Here is a 27880-nt window from a genome sequence, read left to right on the forward strand (position 1 = left end):
CGTGGTGGCGGCTCCTCCCTCCGGAGGCTGTCAAACTGCTCTGGAGAAGGGGAGAGGGAGGAGAGGGGGAGGGAGAAGAGGAGGAGGAAGGCGCTTGGGCCCCTGTGGCATTAGGGACTATGGCGAAGATCAGGGTGGCTTACGAGTACACGGAAGCGGAGGACAAAAGCATCCGGCTAGGCTTGTTCCTCATCATCTCGGGCATCGTATCGCTGTTCATCTTTGGCTTCTGCTGGCTGAGTCCGGCTCTGCAGGACCTGCAAGCCAAGGCGGCCAACTGTACCGTGCTGTCAGTGCAGCAGATCGCTGAGGTGTTCGAGTGCACTTTCACCTGTGGCGCAGACTGCCGTGGCACCTCGCAGTACCCCTGTGTCCAGGTCTATGTCAACAACTCCGAGTCCCACTCCCGGGCGCTGCTGCACCGCGACGAGCACCAGCTATTAACCAACCCCAAGGTAGGTACGCCGACCCGGGGCGTAAGGCTCACCTGGCTGCCAGCTGCAGAGGGACGGGGCTCGAGGGAGTAGCCTGATTGCTATGTCCAACTCGGCCCCATGTGCATTAGGCGTGTTAATGGCCGGGGCAATGGCCCTACAGCAGCGAGCAAGGGGGGGAGGGGAAGAGGGGGAAGGGGAGGACTCTGCTCTCCTAGTGGAGGGACTAGAGCTTGATGCTACCGTTGCCGCTGCCTCTGATGATCGAAGGTTTTCTTCCGAGAGATTTCCAGGCTCCCGGGATTCCGACGCTTTTCCTGGGACAGGCCTCCCTCCTCCTTAGCCTGGTAGTTCGTGTACCTGTAAGACTCAGCGGCGGCTCACTGAAAAGAAACAAACACTTCGCCTTAAAGTTAACTTTTCTTTCCTCCTGGTTGAAGTTCCGCAGTCGAAGCCGTCACTGTGCGAACCCGTGTTATAACTGCCGGACACATACTGGCTGATGAGCTGTTGGGAGTGGAAGCTATCCACGAATGCCCTGCAAAGAATGGTCCTGATTTCGTGGTCTTTAGTCAAAAGGTCCAGGAATTTGAGTATTTTGGGGGGGAGGAGGAGGAGAAGGCAAGGGGGGAGGGTGTCAGTTCCTTAAATAGAAGCATGATGCAGGGATACTTCTTTAAAAATGTAAATTTAGTCATATATAATCTATTGAACCTGCCTTCCCTAGAAATTTTTCCTGCCTATTTGAAAAGTCAACAAACTCATTTTAAGTGCCTGGGACTGTATTAATATACAAAGAATGAAACAATCTAGGGATATTTCTTTAAAATACAAATGAAAGCTAATTATTCTTCCTTTTCGACTTATGCCTTATTGGAAAAAAAAATAAATCATCAAACATTGGTTCTGTGTTAGGATACAATACCAAGAAAGAAGCCATCCTTAACTTCTAAGACCTTGCATTCTAATGGAAAATTTGATATCTTTTGGACTCTCAAGACCCGGGAAGTGTGGTTTGCACTAGGAAAATTGTTGGGAGAATCTGTTTATAAAATGCAATGTCCTTAATCTGGAAATTGAGTTTTTGGAGCAACCCTGAGCCACCAGAAAGAATTTCTCCTTTTCTCTCTTTTCTTTCTTCCAGCGTATACGGTAGAGTTAAAAAAAAAAAAAAAAAAAAAAAAAAAAAAAAAAAAAAAAGATGGATCTTATCAAAAAGTATTTTGTTTTTTCTAAGATTTTTCTAAGTCTTCCAGGTGCCTAGCTTGATGATTAAAGGGAAAGTGATTCAGAAAAGGATCCATAATACGAAGCAAAACGTACCAATTTTAAACTATTAATTTGAAGTTTGTAGCAAAACTTAGCTTAACCAATTTAAACTATTAATTTAAAGTTTGACTAATTCTCCCTTTAGGGAAAAAACCTTGTATTAGTATTTTGACTAGTTATCTTTCATTAGTAAAAGAATAATTTGAGAGTTGATTTCATTGAGTATTAAAAATTAAATAGTTAAATGTGTACTACAGGAACCTGTCACCTCGAAAAACTCTTGCATTAAAGTTTAAATTTGTGATTTGAGATGTAAAGGAACTTATTTAACCCAGAAGTATTTGTTTCCAGATAATCTAGAAGAAAACTGAGTTTTCTTCACTTTTAGATAGAAATGTAGATTTCAGAAACAAACCAAAATTGATACTACTTCCAAATAATCAAAGCATCAGAAACATTTTAGTGGTTAACCAAGACCCCCAAAAGTGCCAGAATCACAGCATTTCAGAGCTAGAATATCTATTCCATAACTTAGTTTCACTTTAAAAGCAGTAACTAATTGTTAGTGAAGATCTGTTATCCTTAAGAGATAATTTCTCATACTCACAAGTCATACAGCTTTACCTATTGTTAATAATTTGACAGAAAAACCTATACAAATTAGTAAAATCTTGGACAAAGCTTCCTTAAAATCTCACCAAGTTTTGAAATTTCTGGCAGAAGAAAATTTGGAAGCATTAGATAGATTTACTTGGAAACAAATACTTTACATAAATTTACTTAAATTTATTTACTTAAATCTGATTGCATATGCCAAAATCTGCTTCTTTAGAATGCCAATTCTGATGCTGGCAGGATAGATCTTGAAGGGGCAGCTGGGCAAAATAACGTTTAAAAGAAGTTTTAATAAAATTCAAGAAATAGATCTAAGAAAAACGCTCACATACCTATACTTAAACGTATTTGGAAAAATAAGGGACATTCAATTAAAAATTGAAGAGTATCTTAGTCAAAACTTAATCAAATCTCCTTGGATGATGTTTTTATTAGGGGAATTTCATCCAAACTGTAAATAATTTGCTATATTAATTAATTATGAATTTATGCTTTGGCTATAATATTTCCATTTTAGAGTAGCCACTATTGATAGAAAAATAAGATGAGTAAATATTCGGAAGCAGTGCCAAGTTCAAAAGCAGAATGTTTAGGTAGGAATTATTCTCTTTTCCCTCTTTTTAAAAATAGCTGACTTGTTATTTCATTGCTATTAGAGAACTGTTTGGCTCAGTATCTGTTCTGCCACTTAAAAGTCATTGTCTTTAAGGCCCAGCTTCTCAAACTGTGGCCCCAATCCCCACTGAATGTGAGAACTGAAAAAGTGATTTATTGTATACCTGTACAGAAGTTGATTTCATGTAAAAATTTCTTGGATGAAAGAGGGTCATGACTGGAAAGAGTTTAAAAAGTCCTGTTCTAAGGCACTGAGAGGTTAACTTACTTCCCCAGAGTTAAACCATATCATATAAATATTCCCAATTTAACTTTCCCACCAGGAAAGAAATCCTTCTCAAAATTTCTCCTTCTTCCTTGTTTTTTTCACTTCTCTCCAATGACTTTTATCTGAAACTTCCTAAGCCTCCCAAGCATTCCCTGTAGGGAACATGTAGGAAGTAGCCTTACCTCCAAGAACAGCCTAGATAGACCCCTAGGAATCCAAGATTTCTTTCTTCATTACCCATCTTTACCAGAAGTAAAATTTAGTAAATCATCAGCCAAAAAAAAAATTTAAACGAAATTTAGTAAATCATCATCCAAAAAAAAAAAATTAAACCAAAGTTTTAAAGGATTTTTTTCATCGTCTCCACCAGATTCTTCTGTCTACTTTTTAATTGCAATGGAAGTCAGTAAGGAGTTCTGGGTCACTGTTGTTTGTCCTTCATTCTTAGAGTGCCATTACATCAGGGAGGTAATGCCATGAAATGCAAATGAATTGGATTTAAATGAGGGATGGTTATGCACAATCACCTGCCTCACTTTCCCCTCCAGAGCCCTCTGAATCCAGTCACAAGATATAGATCAAGATAACTAGATGTGGCCTTAGATGAAATGGGAAACTTTGACTCTTTTAAGCTCTTGGTTTTGACTGAGACCTCCCCCATTCAGTGATTAAGGCTGGGTAGCAACTGAGGCAAAGAATCTCTTTTTTCACTTAATCCAAAAAAAAAAAAAATCTAAATAAATGAATGAATGATACTTGGAGGGGAAGATCCTTAAGGTTATTGGACAAAGCAAAAATGACTGCTATTTACATTATATTCAATGAGTCAATCAAGACCCAAAAATGACCAAATGGGGTTTAGCTTAAGATCTATTAATGGCCAATTAGAACCAGATTTTTGGTGTAAGTCCTGGTCCTTGAGAAATCTAGCCAGTAAACCCCAAGATATTTTGGAAAGGTTTAGAGGTACAAAAGAGAAAAAAAATGAGTTTTAAGAATTTCTGTAGGTTAAGGGTGTGATATAAGAGAACATATAACCATTCAAATCATGTATTACTGAAAACACTGGTAAGTAAATGTTAGTTTTAATTCTATTAGATTATCAACATCTATTTTGATTGTTGTCTTTATTGATTTTGTGGACTAGAAAATTGAAACAAATGATTTCTCTTATTACAATGTTAGAATTAACCCTCTATTACCTGAAGACAAATTTACTCTCTTGAGCTTTTCCTTTGCCAAGCTTGTAATAATGTTCTGCTGAATTATTTCTATGGGTCATTAAACTTACTATGTACTTAGGGAATATAAATGCATTTTAACATTAAAGAAACATAATTGAGAAATTAAACTTAGATATCAAAAAAAGCATTCCAGAGTTGAAAATAAATGGTTTGTGTTTTTTCCCAAATGTTTTAGATTGTTCATACTATTGCTTTTCCTCCATTAACACAGATAATTGAGAATTCAGCTAAATTATATAAAAAGTTGTTCTGTCTATAGAATTCCTGCAGCTAACTGGTGCAGCAGATAGAGCTTGGAGACTTCCTAACTAGGAAGATCTGAATTCAAATTTTGTCTCAATAGCTTGGCTGTGTGATCCATGGCACGTCATTTAACCTGTCTATGCTTGTTTGTTTTTCTGTAAAATGAAGATATTATTGAAAGTGGATCAACACATTCTATTTCCACCATTTTTCTTGTTTTTTTTTTTCTCATGATCTTTTTCCTTTTGCTTTTTTCTATCCCAATATGACTCATGAAAATATGTTTAAAAATGAATGTACATGTGTAACCTAAATAAATGAGTAATTCTCTGTATATACCAATTACCGAGTCTGCACAGAATAGTGGGAAGGACCATTTTCCAAGCATATACTAATAGAGTATTGTCCAATCGGTGATTAGCCTTAAGTGCTCAGTTGTCCAACCTTAGTGCATCAACTCAAGAGTTTCAGCCCTTTACATTATGCAAGATTTATTGAAAAAATGATTATCTGTATAAGCTCATAAAATACTTTGTCATGTTTTGTCTATTTTCATTTTCTTTTTGTTTGTTTTGAGGCAATCGGGATTGTAACTTGCCCAGGATCAGAGAACTAAGAAAGTGTTAAGTATTGCAGACCAATTTTGAACTCGGATCCTCCTGAATTCAGAATTGGTGCCACAGCGCCATCTAGCTGTCCCAGTCATGTTGGTCTAGATATATATATTTTCTGAAAAAGTAATATCTATATCTATAGATATATAGATATATATGTTTTAGAAATAAATTCTTCTAACTTCCATTTTTAGGTAGAATGCATAGAAGTCACCATCACTTGAAAAGCCCCCAGAAAAATGTTTCTGAAGGAATGAGGAGATAGTAAATTTTGTTTAATAATGATCTAGTGATTCCTAATATAACCCAATTATAATATGAACCATAAAGTACATTGGTTTTAATTACTTTGTGCTATTATTAAATTACATCTTATACTCTTAAAATATATTTCCAAATAAATGAATAAAATTGATCAACATTGATTATTCATGTACATATACTTAGTTTTATTCCAAGAATGCATTTGTGTTTCAACCACTGTCATAAAGCTTATCTAGATTTTATCATGTGTAGTAACAAATTTTATTTACTTAGAATGTGTAGTTATAAGTGAACAATTAAAAGTTTTGCTTTCAAGTAATTTTACAAATTTTGTAGAATTTCATTTTCCATTGAGTTCCTAGATAGTCATTTATCATCGTGTTAAAAACTATTTACAAGCAAAATCATGAACAGAATAGTCTCAAATATCTCAAATATTCCAAGCCCTCTCTTATTCCTTACCTGGGTAAGTCATCTGCCAATTTTGCTGAATCAATTCATGAAAAAGATGTTCTTTGAATTTTCACATTTCATACCTGGCAGAAATGAATATATTCTTCTTGAAGCTTGTTAAGTAGCAACATTCTTGACTGCAAATCATTTCCAACTCTACAACTGCAAGACTATCAGGAGAGATTATGCCTTCTGTGACATTACTGTTGTAGCAAAATAAATGGATTAGGGAGTCTGGATCCAGGGCCTGGTCTCATTTGCTAGATTTTTTTTTTTTTTTTACCATCTTAAAACAATTTATATTGCTATGGTATTTTAAATAGGAAAAAATTAGAGCAATGATTAATTCACTTTATAGAAAGTAGGTCAATCTAATCATTGTACACACCAACAAAATTATACGTTTTTTTTCTGACACAATTGGGGTTAAGTGATTTGCCCAGGGTCACACAGCTAGAATGTGTTGTGTCTGAGACCAGATTTGAACTCAGGCTCCTCACTTCAGGGCTGGTGCTCTATTCATTGTGCCACCTTGCTGCCCTCTGCAATGATCAGTTCTGATGGACATGGCTCTTTAAAACAATGATATGATTCAGGCCAATTCCAATAGACTTGTAAGGGAGGGAGCCTTCTGCTTTCAGAAAGAGAATTGTGGGAATTGAATGTAGATCAAAGCATAGTATTTTCACCTTTTTTGTTTGCTTTTTCTCATTTTTTTCCTCTTTTTTGATCTAATTTTTCTTGTGCAGGATGATTGTGGAAATGTGTAGAATAATTGCCCATATTTAACATATATTGGATTGATTGCTGTCTAGGAGAGGGAATGGGGGATGGGAGAAAAAAGTTGTAACAAGGTTTTGCAAGGGTGAATGTTGAAAACTCAAATCTATTTTTTATTTTCAAAATATATGCAATCAGAAAATAATTTGAAAAATGAATAAATATTGATTCCAATGTTATGTTTACTTTTTTCCAATGCTACTGGCATCCACAGCACTCCAAAATTTTGAAGTAATGCTTGAATATAAAGGGACAAATTAGAGCTTGAAAGGAGTTCAGTCATCTTGTTTATTCTCATTTTATAGACAGATGAAAAATGCTTTGATCAAGAACACAGTGTATGTAGCACAGCTCAAATTCAAACGCAGATTCTCTTAGAGCCAGATCCAGTATTCTTTCCATGGTGCCATGTTGTCTTAAGACCAAAGACTTGTAATATTTCCCATGTGTCCTTTATTTTATATTCTCATCAAACCGTTTGAATTATCTACTAGGGAAGTTGCTTTAGAAACCTCAAAATTACTCATAAATTGAATCAATTTTAATTCATTATAGATTATTTTGTAATCTTGGGCACTTGCTTACTGCCTCCTTTTTTTAATTTATAAATTGAAAAGTCTATATTAAATGATCTCTAGGAATATATATCTAACACTACAATTCTGTGATTCCATGATAAAAATTAAAAGATTGAATTGCAGTGTTTTGAAGTAGGTTTTTCCTCCTACTTCCTACTTAAGCAAATATGACTAAAGCATTTTCTTTTATCATGAAAATTAATTTTCTTTGAGCTAAGCCACAACTTAGATTAGATTTTTAAAGTGATCAATGTGAGTAGCATCTGACAAAATTGTTGAAAGGGAATTCAAATATATTGTATTTTTAGTATGACTGTTTCTTTTTTTTTAATAATTTTTATTTTTATTTAATAGCCTTTTATTTACAGGATATATACATGGGTAACTTTATAGCATTAACAATTGCCAAACCTCTTGTTCCAATTTTTCACCTCTTACCCCCCCACCCCCTCCCCTAGATGGCAGGATGACCAGTAGATGTTAAATATATTAAAATATAACTTAGATACACAATAAGTATACATGACCAAAACATTATTTTGCTGTACAAAAAGAATCAGACTCTGAATTATTGTACAATTAGCTTGTGAAGGAAATCAAAAATGCATGTGTGCATAAATATAGGGATTGGGAATTTAATGTAATGGTTTTTAGTCATCTCCCAGAGTTATTTTTCTGGGCATAGCTAGCTCAGTTCATTACTGCTCCATTAGAAATGATTTGGTTGATCTCGTTGCTGAGGATGGCCTGGTCCATCAGAACTGGTCATCATCTAGTATTGTTGTTGAAGTATATAATGATCTCCTGGTCCTGCTCATTTCACTCAGCATCAGTTCGTGTAAGTCTCTCCAGGCCTTTCTGAAATCATCCTGTTGGTCATTTCTTACAGAACAGTAATATTCCATAATTTTCATATACCACAATTTATTCAGCCATTCTCCAACTGATGGACATCCATTCAGTTTCCAGTTTCTAGCCACTACAAAAAGGGCTGCCACAAACATTCGTGCACATACAGGTCCCTTTCCCTTCTTTATAATCTCTTTGGGATATAATCCCAGTAGTAACACTGCTGGATCAAAGGGTATGCACAGTTTGATAACTTTTTGAGCATAGTTCCAAACTACTCTCCAAAATGGTTGGATTCGTTCACAACTCCACCAACAATGCATCAGTGTCCCAGTTTTCCCACATCCCCTCCAACAATCATCATTATTTTTTCCTGTCATCTTAGCCAATCTGACAGGTGTGTAGTGGTATCTTAGAGTTGTCTTAATTTGCATTTCTCTGATTAATAATGACTTGGAGCATCTTTTCATATGACTAGAAATAGTTTCAATTTCTTCATCTGAGAATTGTCTGTTCATATCCTTTGACCATTTTTCAATTGGAGAATGGCTTGATTTTTTATAAATTAGAGTTAATTCTCTATATATTTTGGAAATGAGGCCTTTATCAGAACCTTTGACTGTAAAAATATTTTCCCAGTTTATTGCTTCCCTTCTGATCTTGTCTGCATTAGTTTTGTTTGTACAAAAACTTTTCAGTTTGGTATAATCGGAATTTTCTATTTTGTGATCAGTAATGATCTCTAGTTCTTCTTTGGTCATAAATTCCTTCCTCTTCCACAGGTCTGAGAGGTAAACTATCCTATGTTCCTCTAATTTATTAATAATTTCATTCTTTATGCCTAGGTCATGAACCCATTTTGACCTTATCTTGGTGTACGGCGTTAAGTATGGATCAATGCCTAGTTTCTGCCATATTAGTTTCCAATTTTCCCAGCAATTTTTATCAAACAGTAAGTTCTTATCCCAAAGCTGGGATCTTTGGGTTTTCAAAGACTAGGTTGCTATATTTGTTGACTGTTTTGTCCCTTGAACCTAATCTATCCACTGATCAACTAATCTATTCCTTAGCCAATACCAAATAGTTTTGGTAACTGCTGCTCTATAATATAATTTTAGATCTGGTACAGCTAAGCCACCATCATTTGATTTTTTTTTTTCATTAATTCCCTTGAAATTCTTGACCTTTTGTTTTTCCATATGAACTTTGTTGTTATTTTTCTAGGTCATTAAAATAGTTTTTTGGGAGTCTAATTGGTATAAGCGCTAAATAAATAGATTAGTTTAGGTAATATTGTCATCTTTATTATATTTGCTCGCCCTATCCAAGAGCATTTAATATTTTTCAATTAGTTAGATCAGACTTAATTTGTGTGAAAAGTGGTCTGTAATTTTGCTCATAAAGTTTCTGATTTTCCTTGGCAGATAGATTCCTAAATATTTTATATTATCAGTAGTTACTTTAAATGGAATTTCTCTTTGTAACTCTGACTGTTAGATTTTGTTAGTGATATATAAGAATGCTGATGACTTATGTGGGTTTATTTTATAACCAGCAACTTTGCTAAAGTTGTGGATTATTTTCTAATAACTTTTTAGCAGAATCTCTGGGGTTCTCTAAGTATACCATCATGTCATCGCAAAGAGTGATAATTTGCTTCCTATTGCCTATTCTTATTCCTTTAATCTCTTTCTCAGCTCTTATTGCTATAGTATGTTTCTAATACAATATTAAATAGTAATGGTGATAGTGGGCAACCTTGTTTCCTCAGATCTTATTGGGAATGGTTGCAGTTTGTCTCATTACATATGATGCTTACTGATGGTTTTAAATAGATGCTTGATTATTTTAAGGAAAAGTCCATTTATTCCTATACTCTCAAGTGTTTTTTAATAGGAATGGATATTGGATTTTATCAAATGCTTTTTCTGCATCTATTGAGATGATCATATGGTTTTTGTTAATTTGGTTATTAACATGGCCAATTATATTGATAGTTTTCCTAATATTGAACCAGCCCTGCATTCCTGGTATAAATCCTACTTGATCATAGTGTATTATCTTGGAATGATTTTCTGTAGTTTTTTGCTAATATCTTATTTAAGATGTTAGCATCAATATTCATTAGGGAGATTGGTCTATAATTTTCTTTCTCTGTTTTCAGCCTACCTGGTTTAGGTATCAGTACCATGTCTGTGTCATAGAAGGAATTTGGTAGGACTCCTTCATTCCCTATTTTATCAAATAATTTATATAGCATTGGGGCCAATTGTTCTTTAAATGTTTGGTAAAATTCACATGTAAATCCATCTGGTCCTGGGGATTTTTTCTTAGGGAGTTGTTTAATTGCCTGTTCTATTTCTTTTTTCTGAAATGGGACTATTCAAGCAATTTACTTCCTCCTCTGTTAGTCTGGGAAGTCTCTATTTTTGGAGGTAGTCATCCATTTCACTTAGGTTATCAAATTTATTGGCATAAAGTTGAGCAAAATAACTCCTTATTATTTCTCTAATTTAACCTCTTCCTTGGTGGAAAGTTCTCCCTTTTCATTTTTAAGACTACTATTTCATTTTCCTCCCTCCTTTTTCTAATCAGATTTACCAAAGGCTTATCTATTTTATTGGCTTTTCATAGAACCAACTCTTAGTTTTATTAATTGTTCAATAGTTTTTTTACTTTCAATATTTTTTAATTTCTCCTTTTTAATTTTAGAATTTCCAATTTAGTATTTGATTGGGGGTTTTAATTTGGTCTTTTTTAGTTTTTTAGTTTGCAAGCCCAATTCATTAATCTTTTCTTTCTCTGTTTTATTCAGTAAGCCTCTAAGGATATAAAATTCCCTCTTATTACCGCTTTGGGTGCATCCACAAATTTTGGTATGATGTCTCATCATTGTCATTATCTTAGTGAAATTATTAATTGTATCTATAATTTGCTGCTTCACCCAATCATTCTTTAAGATGAGATTTTTAGTTTCAATTACTTTTTGGTCTATTTCCCCTAATTTTTTGTTGAATGTAGTTTTTATTGCATCATGATCTGAAAAGAAAGCATTTACTATTTCTGCTTTCTTGCATTTAATTTGAGAGTCTTTATGTCCTAATATATGGTCAATTTTTGAATAGGTTCCATGAACTGCTGAGAAGAAAGTATATTCCTTCTATCTCCATTCAATTTTCTCCAAAGATCCAACATACCTAATTTTTCTAATATTCTATTTACTTCTTTAATTTCTTTCTTATTTGTTTTGTGGTTTGATTTGTCTAATTTCTAGAGGTGCAAGGTTGAGATCTCCTACTATTACAGTTTTGTTGTCTATTTCTTCTTGCAACTCTCTTAACTTCTCCTTTAGGAAGCTTGAGTGCCATACCACTTGGTGCATATATTTTAATATTGATATTGCTTCGTTGTTTATGCTACCCTTTAGCAGGATGTAGTTTCCTTTCCTTATCTCTTTTTAATTAGATCAGTTTTTTACTTTTTGCTTGATCTGAGATAAGGATGGCTACTTCTTCTTTTTGACTTCACCTGAAGCATAATAGATTTTGCTCCAGCCTTTTACCTTTACTCTATATGTATCCCCTGCTTTAAATGTGTTTCTTGTAAACAACATATTGTAGAGTTCTGACTTTTGATCCAGTCTGCTATCTGCTCTCCTCTTTATGGGGAGTTCATCCCATTCACATTTACAGGTTAGAGTTACTAAATCTGTATTTCCTGCCATCTAATAACCTCCAGATTGTGCTTTTACTTTTCTTGCCTCCCCAACCCTCTTTCCCCATTTTAAACTTATGTACCCCTCTTGTATCACGATACTTATCCTCTTTATAATCCCTCCCTCCCCCTTTGAGTCTTTCCCCTTCCTTCCCTTATTACTCTTTTCTTTTCCCTTTTCCTCTCCCGTTTTAATGAGGAGGAGAGAATTTTTCTCTAAAACAAATGTCAATTATTTTTCTTTGAGCCAACTCTGATGAGAGTAAGATTCACACAATGTTCCTCCCCTCTCTAAATTCCCTCAGATATGATAAGTTTCCTTAGCCTCTTTGTGGGATGTGGTTTCCTCTTTTTATCCCTTCCTTCCCACTTATTCTGCCATCATCCCTTTTCCATATCTTCCCTTTTTATATCAGTACAATCAAATTTTTGTATTCTTTTGTATATCTACAAGAAATACAATTCTCAAGATTATTTTTACCTTTTCTGCATCTCTTGAGTTCTATGCTTGGAGATCAAATTTTTGTTTAATTTCTGTTTTTCTTCAGAAACAAATGGAATTCATTTGTTTCATTAAATGTCCATCTTCTTCCTGGAAGAAAATGCTCAGCTTAGCTGGGTAGTTTATTCTTGGCTGCATCCAAGTTCTTGTGCCTTTCGGAATATCATATTCCAGGCCCTTCTTTCCTTTAATGTAGAGAGCCAAGATCTTGGGTGATCCTTATTGTGGCACCCTCGGTATTTAAATGTTTTTTTGGCTGCTTGTAAAATTTTTTCCTTAATCTGATAGTTCTGAAATTTTGCCACAATATTCCTTGGGGTTTTTATTTTAGGGTTTTTTTCAGAAGGTGTTTGATGAATTCTTTCAATGCCTATTTTACCTTCTAATTCTATTACATCTGGGCAGTTCTCTTTGATGATTTCTTGTAAAATAGTATTTAGGCTCTTTTTTTTTCCATCATAATTTTCGGAAAGTGCAATAATCCTTAGATTATCTCTCCTAGATCTATTTTCCAAGTCTGTCGTTTTTGCAAGTAGATAATTCATGGTTTTTCAGTTTGTCATTTTTGTTTTTGCTTGACTGATTTTTCTGTCTCAATGAATCATTAGTTTCAATTTGTTCAGTTCTAATTTTTAAAGAATTATTTTCTTCATTAGCTTTTTTTACTTCTTTCTGTATATGTCCAATTGAGTTTTTGAATGTATTGTTTTGGTCTGTGGAATTTTTTTCCATTTCACTAATTTTTTCTTGCGTGTTCTTTGTCTTTTCCAATTCACGGATCCTACTTTCTTGCAAGTTCTTTGTCTTTTCCAATTCACAGATCCTACTTTCTAGTGAATTCTTTATTTTTTCCAATTCGTATTTCAGGAAGTTGTTGCTCTCTTGTAAGGCTTCTCTTTCCTTTCCCCATTTATCTTCTAACTCTCTTTTGAGACTTTTAATGGTCTGTTCTATGAGAGCATCATGTAAAGGAGGACAGTCTGATGCATTTTTGCTGTTTGAGGTCTCTTCAGGTTTGCTGACCTGCTCTTTTTCTGCATAGAAGCTGTCAATCGTTCTTTTCATCTTTTCATTCATGTTTTAAAGCCTTTAGGGTAGGTTTCCTAGGCAAGGGGCTTACCAGCTTCCTCTGCAGAGCAGGGAAAGATTTAAACCGATTTCCGGCTCCGAGGTATGGGAGTGCTCTGAGTGAGAGTTTTCCCTTCCCCCAACAGGAAGGGGATTCAGCACTGGCCGAGCTGTCAAACTGCTTAGTAGGGCTGAGTGGATTAGCGATTGCCCTCAGCTAGAGACTAAGGGGTGAAAGTGTCACTGCCCCAGGCCGGAGCCTCTTGTGGGACTGTGAGTATTAGCAGCTGACTGCAGACCACAGACCGCAGACAGCAGACCACAGACCGCAGACCGCAGACCGCAGACCGCAGACCACAGACCGCAGACCGCAGCAGACTCTGCCCAGCGTCTCTGCCTGATGCAAATCGGCCCTGGAAAAGCTCTATGGCCCCAAGCCGAGCTCCCCACTGCGCAGATTGGAGGCTAACCCGGGCTGTGTCCTCCTGCTGTGCAGGATCACAACTGCCCCAAGAAGAAGCCCCGTACTGCGGGTTGGGGCTGCGCGCTTGTGCTGAGATCTGTGCCTTCACCCTCGGTTTGAGACTCTCCTCGGAACCTAATTTCTCTCCCTGTCTGCGCCAATCTCCCCCCTGGCCCCGGAACCAACCTTTTTTGGCGAGACTGCAGATTTTCTCCGACTCTTATCTTTACGAATTGTAGCAGTCAAGACTATTTTTGAGGCTCGATATAATATTGATAAAGAGGGTAAGAGAAGAGCTTAGAAAGTCGCGTGTGTCTTCTCTGCCATCTTGGCTCCGCCCCCAGTATGACTGTTTCACAGTGAGTTTATATAAACTTAAATTAGTAGCAGTTAACTAGACCTCTTCAACTCTGAACAAATTGAATGCTAAGAATTTTTCATAGTCTCTGAAAAATCAGATAAACACTTTTTGAAGAATTAAGATTGCAGATCATCTAATAAAGGATAATGGAATTACCCTTTGAAGTAAGTGGTACCAAATAACGAAGAATTACACAGGTAAAATGTATAAGAATTTCATAAGACACAGAACAAATTAGAAATGAAGTGGCTGATCATGAAGTAGTGACACAGGCTAATAAGTGAATAGCTCATGTGTTCTCTTGGCATCCAAACAGTGTCAAAAAAGAGAAGGTTCCCTGGTACATTTAAATAGATGGAATCTATAAAAGATTTGGGTGGGATTGCATGACAAGGATTGCATGGAATGAGTTAGCTGAAATTGTAATCTAACATTAGATTGAGTTAACATGTCAATAAAGTCATAGGTCACAGCACTGAGGCATGAAAAAATTGGCGACTTGAACTTAACTGGATTTAAACTGGTTTGCTTTTTCACTTAGGCATATGACAACTACCATATCACTTTAGGAAGACACGTAATTAATATTTAAACATTGATTAGAACACAAAGTAGACCTAGTAATTTAAAATATCTGAGGTTTTATCTTTAAATACTCTTGCAAAACACTTTACATTGGTTATTTCACTAACATCTCCCATTTGTAGAGGAAACAGATCAGAGAATAAGGGAAAATATAGAATTATACTTGTATAATCAGTAGATAAAAATACTACTACAGGAATTAAAGCACTTTAACATTTACATTCTATTATTGAAATATAAAGATGAAAGGAAGTTGTATTTGACACACAGATTCCCCTTCGAGAGCCAAATAAAGAAATTATTTGAGTTGGTTTTATTGTTCATCAGAGACAACAGGAAATATTTCTTGGGACATTTGGTGATTTCATATTAACATTGCTTAGAAACATTTGCCACAAGATTCCCATAAAAATAACTGTAACTGATATGCTACAATATCTATGGAGAAAATGGAGAAATTGCATGAATTTTATCAAACCCCAAAAGTTGAATCATACTTTTTGATGATTGGAAATTTAATTGCAAAGGTTTGTATGGGAAGACTGGCAAACATATATATTTGAAAATATAGTTTAGAAGCAAGAAATTAGAGATACTAAAGTCTTTTAAGACTATGAAAACCTCATGTCTATATATCACGAATCCTTTGAAAAGAAAAGAGGCATTGGCTATGATAAGCATCAAGTAACATCACAAAATTGAAATTGATTAAATTTTAACAAGACAAAATAAGGTTTAGATTTAGGGAACCAAAATGAGATTAGGGTTTCTGGTGGTCAGGGAGTTAAATGATAAAGGTCTAATGGCAAGTTTGGGGTTCAGGGAACCAAATGGAGAAGTTTGGCTCGCCTGCAACCCCTTGGAATTTGGTGCAAGAGTAGAGAGTTTTGGGGACTCCCTTCTGGTGGTGCAGAGGTTCTCTGTAAAGGAATTTACAGACCCGAAAACCCAGATTGATAAAAAGAGATTTATTATGGGGATTAGAAGTAAGGTTAGAAATCCTGACAGAGGCATAAAGTCTGGTTAGGGAAATAGGTGAGGGTAAAAGGAGGGTGGCCCTGAAAAAGAATATTCCAGTGGACAGAAACCCTTGGCATCCCAAGCATGGCATAGCTGGCATGTTTGGAACCTCTGTAAAGAGAGGATTTTTAGTTTGGCTCTTTTATATTGTGTGTCCTAGTGGGACTGAGAGAGCCCAAGTTGACTCAGACCCAGTGGGGACTGGGACAATCCCAGATCTCCTATTGGAATTTAAAGTGATGCTTTTTTACCAGGATTTGTAATTGAATTAAAAGCTCTGGCATCCTGGAAAGACAATTTGTCTGGGGAGAATACACCTTAGCCAGGAGGGGCTGGGAATCTGAAAGGAATCACAGATCAATAGGAAATAGTTTCTTTTATATATATATATATATATTTTATTATAGCTTTTTATTTACAAGATATATGCACAGGTAATTTTTTAGCATTGACAATTGCAAAACCTTTTGTTCCAATTTTTCCCCTCCTTCCTCCTATTCCCTCCCCCAGATGGCAGGTTGACCAATACATGTTAAATATGTTAAAGTATAAGTTATAAAATACAATATATGTATACATGTCCATACAGTTATTTTGCTGCACAAGCAGAATCGGACTTTGAAATCGTGTACAATTAACCTGTGAAGGAAATCAAAAATGCAGGTGGACAAAAATAGAGGGATTGGGAATTCCTATGTGGTGGTTCATACTCATTTCCCAGAGTTCTTTTGCTGGGAGTAGCTGGTTCAATTCATTACTGCTCAATTGGATCTGATTTGGTTCATCTCATTGTTGAAGAGGGCCATATCCATCAGAATTGATCATCATACAGTATTGTTGTTACTGTTGTTGAAGTATATAATGATCTCCTGGTCCTACTCATTTCACTCAGCATCAATTCATGTATGTCTCTCCAGGCCTTTCTGAAATCATCCTCCTGATCATTCCATCATATGGAATATGGAATATTCCATAGTATTCATATACCACAATTTATTCAGCCATTCTCCAATTGATGAGCATCCACTCAGTTTCCAGTTTCTGGTCATTACAAAGAGGGCTGCCACAAACATTCTTGTACATACAGGTCCCTTTCCCTTCTTTAAGATCTCTTTGGAATATAAGCCCAGTAACAACACTGCTGGATCAAAGGGTATGCACAGTTTGATAACTTTTTGAGCATAGTTCCAAATTGCTCATGTGTTCACAATTCCACCAACAATGTATCAAGTGTCCCAGTTTTCCCACATCCCCTCCAACATTCCGTATTACCTTTCCCTGTCATTCAAGCCAATCTGACAGGTGTGTAGTGGTATCTCAGAGTTGTCTTAATTTGCATTTCTCTGATTAATAATGACTTGGAGCATCTTTTCATATGGCTAGAAATAATTTCAATTTCTTCATCTGAGAATTGTCTGTTAATATCCTTTGACCATTTATCAATTGGAGAATGGCTTGGTTTCTTATAAATTAGAGTCAATTTGCTATATATTTTAGAAATGAAGCTTTTATCAGAACCTTTGACTGTAAAAATGTTTTTCCAGTTTATTGTAGGAAATAGTTTCTTAAAGGGACCACAACCTGCTTCAAAATGACTGGTTATCAAATATGTGACATTTTAATTTTTTTTTCCAAATCTACTATGTACAATCAGGCTACTAACTGAATCAAACAAAAATAAAAACACCAAATCAGAAATAAAAAGTGAAATGATGAGATACATAATTGAGACTCTTGACTAAATCATCCAGTCAAGAAACAATTATAATACCTATTATTGAAACTAGGTCCTAGAGATGTCAAGACAAAAATGAGAATTTATTCTCTATGCCCTCCAAACAGTCTAGTTCTGGAAGCTCACTACAATCCTGGGATTGACACACTGCAGCCTCTCACTCTGATTTATTAGCTCCTTCCAGAACTGTATAATGAAGTCACTCAGGACAGTTATGTCTCATTCATCTCCATGGTGCATTTCCACCACATACTTTACTATGACCTCTTCTTTTTCAACTTGTTTGTATATGTTGACTTCCTCTACTAAAATGTAAATTCAAGAGCAGAAAGTCTTTTCTTTCTACTTATATTTGCACAATGCCTTGTACTTAGTAAATGCTTAATAGGGATTACCTGAAGAGTTCATTTTCTCAAGGACTTTAAATATTACTTGAGAACTCAACAGTACAGAATGCATGAATTTATACTGAATAAATGCAAAATGTTAGTTAAGGGAAGGAAGTAACTAGTAGCTGGAGGGATCAGGAAAGGTTTCATGTACAAGGTAACATTGAAGCTAAATCACGAAGGAAAAAAAATTCTGAGGTAGACTTGAAGAGGGACTACATTTCAAATATAGGAATGGAGACAGAGATAGGAAGGAGTTCCTTGTGTGAGGACAACTGGAAGGCCAATTTGGCTAGATCATTAAGTTCAAAAAAGTGAAATAATTTGAGATTGCAAAGATGGGTTGGTCCAGGCAATAAAGGATTTTAATTTTAAGGGGCTTGCCAGGCAAACCAATCAAAAGAATATTATCCAAAAAGCAATATAGAAGTCTAAAGTTTATTAAGCATGGTCAGAATTGTGTTAAAGAGAAATCATTTTAGCAATTATATGATAGATTAACTGGAGTACAGAAAAACTTAAAGGGATCCCAATTGGGAAATCATTGAAGTAGCCCCTGAAAAGTGATGAGGGTATAAACTAAGTTGGTGGCTTTGTGAGAAAGACAGATTCAAGGTAGAAATGGAAGGTTGATTAGGTAGATGAGATGAAGATGAGTGAAAAATCAAGGCTAATACCAAATTTGTGCCCTTAATAGAAATAGGAAAATTCAAAAGAAAAGTGGGTTTTACATGAAAGAGATGTTTGTTTTAGAAATATTGAATTGAGTTTGAAATGTCAAACAATTGGTGACATGAGATATAGACTAGAGCTTAGTCTTACTATATGTTAGAACAAATAACATGATAAAGGGAAAACAAGTTTAAAGACTGGAGGATGGTGTGGAATTGAACATGGTAATAAGGTTGAGACTGGAAAGGTAGAATGGTGACATCAGAATGGGAATAATGAGCTGAGAAAATATAGAACTAGTGGTGGGTTTGGAGGTCATGGTGAAAATTAATGTTTAGGTCAGGTAAAGCATAGGAATAAATGGAATAAGTGTGGTCATTTATTAAGGCCCCACAATGCAACAAACACTGTGCCTAGTACAAGAAAGGCAAAAGATCATCCCAGCTCAGAAGAGCTCCCAATCTAAGTAATGTCAGATTTTGTGATCTCATGAGCAATGGTGAGATCTAGCAAGTGACAATCTGTCTGAAGAAGAATGAAGAAGCAGGGCATAGGAAATTAGTAAATTAAGGAAGAGGAAGGTTAGGATATTTGAGGGAGCATCAAGATGCAAATTCAAGCATCCTAATATAAGGAAAGAATTTTTGGGAAAAGAAAAACACCAAGCCAAGTTTTGAACTTCATGAGAAAGTTTTAAGAATAATTCAGAGACCAGTACACAGCAATCACAATATTTGGTATTAGGCAACAAGTATGAATGAACTTCAGAGAAGAGGTTGTATTCTGAAACTTGTTAGATTCATATTTTTTTAAAAATGAATCTAAACACATCACTCAATCCTCCTTCAAATGACATAACTCCTTAGAAACTTACCTTATGTTATCCAAGTGTGCTTACTTAATAGAATTAGCTTTGTTCACTAATGCATATTCAGAATATTTTAACTTACTCATTTAGAATTGAAAATTATATGCTTCCTACATGACTTTTTTTTTTTTTTAAAAGAAAATGACTTCCTTAAATTTCAGGTAGTCAAGCTACTATGAAGATGTGTAAATGTATTCCCAAAATACTAATGTGATCAGAACTTAAGAAATATAACCATTGCCAAATGAAAAATAAGACATGTTAGATATAAAATGCACAAATTTCTCCTGAGAAAATGCTTGTTGTCCCTGACAATTAAGGGCAATATGCCCATAAATAAGCCTAACTGAAATTGCATTGATGGCACCAGAGACTGATCACCCAGTGAAATAAAAGGTCCAAAAGCTAGCCAAAAAGCTTCTAATTCACCTTTCAGAGAATGTATTAGGGAAACAAATGAACTTAATACATCACCTCACCCCTGTGTAGCAGGAGCTTTCATCCATTTTTTCAAAGAAGACAGTTCCCATTACAGTTTAGGCAGATTGGCACCAAAGAATTCACAGAGAATTCTGGCATTTTGATTCATATTAGCCTTTTCTACTCTGCTTTGCTACTGTGGTATTTTCAGGTGTCTTACTACAAAGTTCTTAGAACACTCAAGCAAATATATCTTTCAAGTTTTCTAAATCTTGGATACATAAAGATAAGAAGTGGGAAGTAACTATTTGTGGTCTACAAAGGGAATAAGGGGTTGACATCAAAAGATTTTTGGGGAGCTTGGAAAAAAACAAGGAATCAGAGGGAAAAGGATTGAGAAAATTTTGGCAAACATTGTTCTTCCTTTGTGATTTTGTCTTTGTTGTAAAAAAAAAAATAGAGAACTCGTCTCAAAGCCAGGTAGATCTGGGTTCAAGGCCCACCTCTGATACATATATCTGGGTTTATCTGAGCAAGTTAAAGTGCTCTGAGTAACTAAGATTCTAAGTTGCTGAGCAGATTCAGTTCTTACATTGTATAAAGGAGTTTCCTCATCAGAAATTCTCTAGATAAATGAAATCATGGGTCTAATCCTTCTCCCTCTTTCCCTGCTGGGCTACTATTGACAGTAATAAAATTAAACTTACTCACAATCCCTCTCCAGAATCCTCTTTAAAGCTATAGACATTCCAAGGAGTTCAGACTTTTGTTAGCCAAGGTGGGTTCCAAGGTCTTTGGGGTGACTCCTCATTTTGGCAATTGATTCACATTGATATAGCTCTCTTGGGAAGTGATGAAAATCCATGCCAATATCTATTTTATCAGCATCAGCACATTATCCTACTATACTCCTTCCCATCTTCCCATTTTCCCATCTTCATAAAGTCCTGACTTTGCCTACTTGATGCTAAAGAGCTGGCTCTTCTCTCTAGCACGAGCTGAATCTTCTATGGAATCTAGATCCTTCTTCACCCCATCACTCTTCTGCTGAAGCTGATGTATTTCTTGCTCTTCCTACCTCATCCAGACACACACACTCTTATCCATTTATCATTCAGCTTGCAGATGTAAAGGCAAATGTATTTTATTCTCAATGCTATATAAACTTTAGAAATTTGAAAGAGTATTTTAAAGTTGAGAGGTAACATGATTTAGTGGAGAAAGGTTTGAGTCCTATCTCTGACACATACTATTGTGTCACCTTTGGCAAGGCATTTAACTTCTCACTGCCTTGGACAATAAGATTTATTATTAGCAAACTGCTGATCTTCATTGCTGAAGGGAATTTCCATACCAGGAGTTCTCTAGAAACCCCCCTGTAAATTTATATTACTTTTTGGAAAGAATACAAGAATCAGAATAATTCCTGGACTTTGATATTATGTGAAAACTACTCAGCATATTTCCAGTCTTTATATGTTATGGGTAAATATGTATATGTCAAATATAAACATTCCTTTGTGATAGGGAAAAACTCTTCTTACCCACTCTCACCAGATTGGCCTCAGCTTCCCCAAAGCATTTTTTCCCCACCCCATACCCCAGCTAATTTTGGGTAGATCCAGGACAAAACTAGAGTAAAGGGGAGTTGTTAAGGAAGCTTTCTTGAGAAAGTGTATTTGGCATAGTTTCAGCAATTTGGGATGAGAGAGGTGGTATCCTGACTCATATTATGGTTGAGTTGGGAAAAGAGCCTTGCAAATAGGGAGGAAGAAGTCTGACTTGATGGTGGGAGTTTGTTGCAAGATCCTTCTTGATTGTTTGTGTGAAATTCTCTCTGTAGCATAGGCTTGAAGTATCTTCTAAAACAGAGGGTAGTCCATAGAGGGGAGGTATATTATGAGCCTGATTATCTGTGAGGGCCTTTTCAGAAATCTCTAAGCATGTTATAATGGGTAAGGCCAAATGGAAACATTTAAAGTTGCCTGTACTATCTCAAATATTTAATACCATAACTATGGGTACCCTAGAGGAGTGGAATATGTTTCTTCTCTAATGATGGAACTAAAAGAAGCTGGTATGCTTTTGTTATACCAGATCCCATTACAGTGGGATCCTCTTTAGGAAGGCTAATGACACCTGACAACTTAAACTGGATTACTGGGCTTTGACTCTGGAGGAGCGTATGGGTCTGTCAGTCTTCCCAATGCTTCCCCCCTCCATTCCTATGGTTAAAACTAGTCATGAACAGTTGTTTTTCACCTGGGAAGGAATCCAGTATGTCTTTGCCACCCTTCTCCAAAGCTACCTAACTCTTATTCTCACTTATTTTAGGCCATGAGTTTCATCTGGTTAAGTAGTCTCTAGTCTTAGAGAGCAGAGAGCTAGCAAACAAAGTTCTCTCTCTCTTGAGGTCAAGACCAGTGGAGGAATTTTGTCAGTGCTTTCCACTGCAATTAGTTATTTGTGGGGTATGTTAGTACTCAGAGATATATGCTAAACAACCTAGTTGGAAGCATTATAAGAACAGCAAATGTTGAGAAGCCGATCCAGTGTCAATTTGCACATTTGGGTGGAAATGCCATGCTGTGCTAGGCATAGGACCATATGATCTCTCTAAGGATCCTAATCCATTTGGCTCTTAACTTTTCCTCAATAGGCCCCCTCCTATTTCAGGGCAAGAGTTTTGCCCCTGATAATCAACAGCTGTATCATTATATATATATCTGCCCAGGTCTGATATTATCTCACAAGCCATGTCTTTGACAAATCAAAGCAGTGCTGGAAAGAGGCAGGTCCCTCTTTAATGATTTCTTGCATACAGTCTTTAGGAAGACTTTTATGATAAGAATATGCTGGTTCTAGACATAGTTCTGGCTGAGCCTCTTTGGTTCTTCCTTTCCCAGTACAAAAGTGACTATCAAGTCACTTAAAGAGATCACTCTTTAGAGGGCTCCATATCCCCTGAAGAAGTAGCTCAGATCTAGAAATAACCATTGGTAGGTTTCTTTTCCTCTGAAATGATTCAGGAAACTTCTTTCCAAAAAAGATTTTTGGGAACAAAAAATATTATTGCTGGGAGATCATTTGCTTTCTAAAAGTTAAAACTATTTAGCTATGATAGGTGTCTCTTACTTGACTTTGTGATAATATTGAGGCAGTAAATGAAAGTAAGAATCTTTATTTAACCACTAAAGACAAGGCAGTACTTCATAGAGGCCCCTGAGGGAGCAAAAATTTTGTAAGATTCTCCTCATGTGACTTGTAAGAGGTGAAAGGTTTTGGTAGGTGTTCCAAGGCATATTGAGTTAGTTGTGGTATAGGGAGAGCCCCTGAATCAACCTGGATACATATTAGGGTCAGGTTGCATTTAACAGGCTTATAATCTTTTACCTTCTTTACTAAAGATGACCCTGATTTGTGATGGATTATTTACTATATCAAAAGTTATCTCTGCCATGGTTCTGATGATCCTAGAGCTTCTCCTGAACTTTATCAATACCTCATATCAGATTTCTTCTGTGACTCTAGTGGAGATAGAATGGGGCTGATATTAGGAGACTCACTATACACTACAGAGAGTATCACCTACAACATGGGCATGTAAAAGACTTGAAATTTTGTCCTTCTGAATGGAAGTATTTGGTATTGCTCGGTGTAGGATGACTATTCAGTAATAAGTTTGAGATTTAGTGCTTCAAAAGTAGAAAGGAAAGCCTTAGGATTATTGGCTTGTGCTTTCCTCCACATTTTTGTTTTGTTTTTGTTTCTGTTTGTTTCCATTTCTCTTTTCCTCTTAATACTGCCCATGATAGGTAGAATTGTTCAGTAAGAGACTTGAGACTTGGTCCTTAAGGGTCTACATAGAAAGGGCCTAGGATCATAAGCTTTTCTCTTCTACTTTGTTAGGGGATTGAGGGGTTCCTTTTTCTTCCTTTTTACCTTTTGTACTGCTCAATGAAAACCCTATAAACATTAAAGAGTACAGACCCCTTTAGGGCAGAAATGTATTTTTTTATTATAACTTTTTATTGACAGAACCCATGCCTAGGTAATTTTTTACAACATTATCCCTTGCACTTACTTCTGTTCCGACTTTTCCCCTCCTTCCTCCCTCCACCCCCTCTCCCAGATGGCAAGCAGTCCTATACATGTTAAACATGTCACAGTATATCCTAGATAACAATATATGTGTGCAGAACCGAACAGTTCTCTTGTTGCACAGGAAGAATTGGATTCAGAAGGTAAAAATAACCCGGGAAGAAAAACCAAAATGCAAATCGTTTACATTAATTTCCCAGTGTTCTTTCTTTAGGTGTAGCTGCTTCTGTCCATCATTGATCAATTGAAACTGAGTTAGATCTTCTCTTTGTCAAAGAAATCCACTTCTATCAGACTACATCCTCATATAGTATCATTGTTGACGTATATAATGATCTCCTGGTTCTACTCATTTCACTTAGCATCAGTTCATGTAAGTCTTTCCAAGCCTCTCTGTATTCATCCTGCTGGTCATTTCTTACAGAACAATAATATTCCATAACATTCATATACACAATTTACCCAACCATTTTCCAATTGATGGGCATCCATTCATTTTCCAGCTTCTAGCCACTACAAACAGGGCTGCCACATTTTGGCACATACAAGTCTCTTTCCCTTCTTTAGTATCTCTTTGGGGTATAAGCCCAATAGTAGCACTGCTGGATTAAAGGGTATGCACAGTTTGATAACTTTTTGGGCATAATTCCAGATTGCACTCCAGAATGGTTGGATTTGTTCACAACTCCACCAACAGTGCATCAGTGTCCCAGTTTTTAGGGCAGAAATATTAAACTCACTGCCTGCAAATCTTCCAAATGTGATCCAAACCAGATTAAAATGCAACTGAGAAATGTTTAACAAAATAAAAATATGGTACAACATATCCACTATTAATTTGTGATTTTTCTAAGTCAACATAAAGCCTACAGAAATACACTTCTATTTGAGTTTGACATCATTACTCTAGAAGATCCTTACTTAGAACATTGCCACTAAGAAGTTTTATGTTGCTAGGATAAAGCTGTTCCTGGGATCTGATTGGCTGTGGCTTCTTGGTCATCTAGGGATATAAAAAGTCACAGCCATCCAGATTGCAGGTAGAGATGAGGCTGCATCCAGAAAAACTAAGTTCCATATTGTGTACTTGTTGCATATTTTTGCTGTTTTAGGGTGAAGTAAATCTCTTTTGTTAAATGCATATTGCCTCCTTTGTTCTTTGTTAAATATTAAATGACTTGTGAATGAATATCTCATTTTATCCCATAACTGTATCTAAACTAAGAAGATGTTAAAAGTCTTAACTTTCATATCCTCTAAATTAATGAACATTTTAAGGAACACTTTTATGTTGGAATCTTTACAAAGTGTTAAGCCATTGGAGTTGATTTGATCTTAGAAAGAGATATTTTGGGCCAGAACTTGAAACAAGGTAGTTGGTGGAACTAATAAAAACAATGCTTGTGTTCACACCTCTAGAGAGCTCATAAGTATCTAAGTACTCAATGGAGTTTGGGAGGATGCGGGCTTAGTAGGGCTTAGTCCGAATTCACACCTCCCTTAGGGCCAGAGAGCACTCTGGGAGATAACCCAGAATCCCTCTCCCTCCAGAAGGTGGAGTTAACCTTTGGGAGATCACATATATAGGGAGCTTTTGAAGCTTGGGCTTAGTTCTTCTTGTGGGACTGACTGGAGTTAGTTACTTGAGGAGTTACTAGAAACTATGGGAGCTCCAGAGAGATTTACTTGGAGTCGGAGAGAGCTCTTGGAACCCACAAGCCCTATCTTCGAGGCAAGAAATTCATTGCATCTTCTACTTTGGTGCTGGCTGGAGGCTGAAGAAAGCAGAGGCAGAAGCCAAGGACAAAGCTGCAAGATCTCTTGGAACCAAGCAGAGAGATAGGCCTCAACTAACCGGGCTAATTTGGAAGGAGAAATAAACATTTACACTTTTATCAGCTGGCTGCATTTTGGAGTAATTATTGATTGTAACTGAAACTAAGGCTGACTCCAGAAAACCTTCACACTTTAAGAACATCAAATTTCATTTATCTCTTTTGAAATCTCAAAGTTCCATTTGAAGCATAACAGAGTGTTTCATACATTGTGGGTACTCAATATAAAAATGCCTACATGTTTTGCTTGGTAATATCTGTACAAAAGTTATTCTCTTTTGTTCTAGCTATCCTTATTTAAACTTGCAACAAAGTTAGAAAGGATGATTACACACACACACACACACACACACACACACACGGATATAAACAATTTTGAAAGAAATGCAAGCTATCAATAGTAATATGAAATATACTACAAATCACTAATAATTAGAGACATGAGAATTGAAGCAACCTGATACCCATAAGATTGGCAGTTGACCAAGAAGGAAAATGACAAATATTTCAGGGGCTGTGGGAATACAGACATATTTATTGTTGAAGTTGTGAATTGATCCAGCCATTTTATAAAGCACTTAGGAACTCTACTCTGAAAGTTACCATACTCTGTACATCCTTTGCTACAGTAGTATACCCACTGTGCTTATGCTCCAGATATCAATAAAAGAGGAAAAAGACCTATATATATTAAATATTTCTGGCAGTTCTTTTTGTGAGAGCGAAGAAGTGGAAACTTAAGAAGCATTTATTAATTGGGAATGGCTGAACAAATTATGGTAATATGCAAGTAAGTCTTTTTGAGGATGAGGGAGACATGGGCATATTTATAGTCTTCCAGAAAGCAGCATAATTAAGGAAAAATAGATAATGTTAATAGGAACAATTTGCTGGAGAAAACTGGAGAGATTGGAATCAAGGGTCCATGTGGAGGAGTAGGCTTTAGCAAGGAGAAGTGCTATCTCTTCATAACATCAGGGTGAAGGAAGAACTAGTAGAAGATGATTTGGAATCCTTTCAGAGGTGAATATGCATTTAACAAAGAAGGTTCAATTCACCCTAAAACAGCAAAAAAAAAAAAAAAAAAAAAAAAAAAAAAAAAAAAAAAAAAAAGGCAATAAGTACACAGGCACTTAGTTTTTCTGGATGCAGTCTCTACCTGCAATCTTGCCTGATCAGTAGTTCATCAAGGTATTCCCATGGTTCTTCCCATAGTCTCAGTCTCCCACCAAGTCTTATAAGAACAGAATCTGCATGGCTAGGACATTTTTATGTTTCTAGATGTACAGAAGAAGATATGTTTTGAAAAAAATTCTTTGAGATTATATATTTAGAGAGCAAATATCTTTCCATAGACTATGGAGAATATTGTATTGTGAAAAAGTATTCTACTGATTAAAAGATTTAATAAGACATAAAAACATAAGAATATGACTGTGTTCTTAGAGCATGTGTGAAGGGTAATGTGAAGAAAGGGTAACAAGTATGATGGATCTTAGAGAGGAAACAGGCGTCGGGTTTAGCTTATTTTGTCTCAGTCTCTGGCTAAAAGTCTAGGTGGATCCCAGAATCATAAATTTAGTGCTAAAAGGCATCTTAAGGGCCATCTAGTCCATTTTTTTTCATTTGAAGATGAGAAAACTAAAGTCATCTAAGAAGAAGGCACTTGCTCAAGATCATCATCTGAACTTAAAATATTCTGCCTCTTAGAACATGGGTTTTTGTTTTCCTATTATATTACCAATTGTTCAGGGTAGTGCCCTTATTCCTGTGAATTAATGGATATGATATGCATTTCTGTAAGTGCTTTAACTTGGAGTTTTAAAATAACATTTAATTTGATCTATTGTATTTGTGGTATTCTCTTTCTAGTAAAAATCTGGATCTTTTCCATATCTTGTAACATCATGCAAAGTGCTAA

General features: G+C 35.9%; 1 protein-coding gene across 2 annotated transcripts in view; it reads left to right on the forward strand.

Annotated features, from left to right (window-relative positions):
- The first annotated feature begins 86 nt into the window (after window positions 1-86).
- The window catches only part of KCNMB4 (potassium calcium-activated channel subfamily M regulatory beta subunit 4), a 228013-nt gene continuing 200219 nt past the window's right edge, over window positions 87-27880 (forward strand). For both annotated transcript variants that reach the window (XR_004229704.1, XM_003770931.4), the window contains exon 1: window positions 87-455. Coding sequence is in view for 1 of the 2 variants with exons in the window: in XM_003770931.4 (XP_003770979.1) it covers window positions 120-455 (336 nt within the window). In the remaining variant the exon portion in view is untranslated. The remainder of the gene's footprint in view (window positions 456-27880) is intronic.

Source organism: Sarcophilus harrisii, chromosome 5 (genome assembly GCF_902635505.1).
Source record: "Sarcophilus harrisii chromosome 5, mSarHar1.11, whole genome shotgun sequence".
Lineage (NCBI taxonomy): Eukaryota > Metazoa > Chordata > Mammalia > Dasyuromorphia > Dasyuridae > Sarcophilus > Sarcophilus harrisii.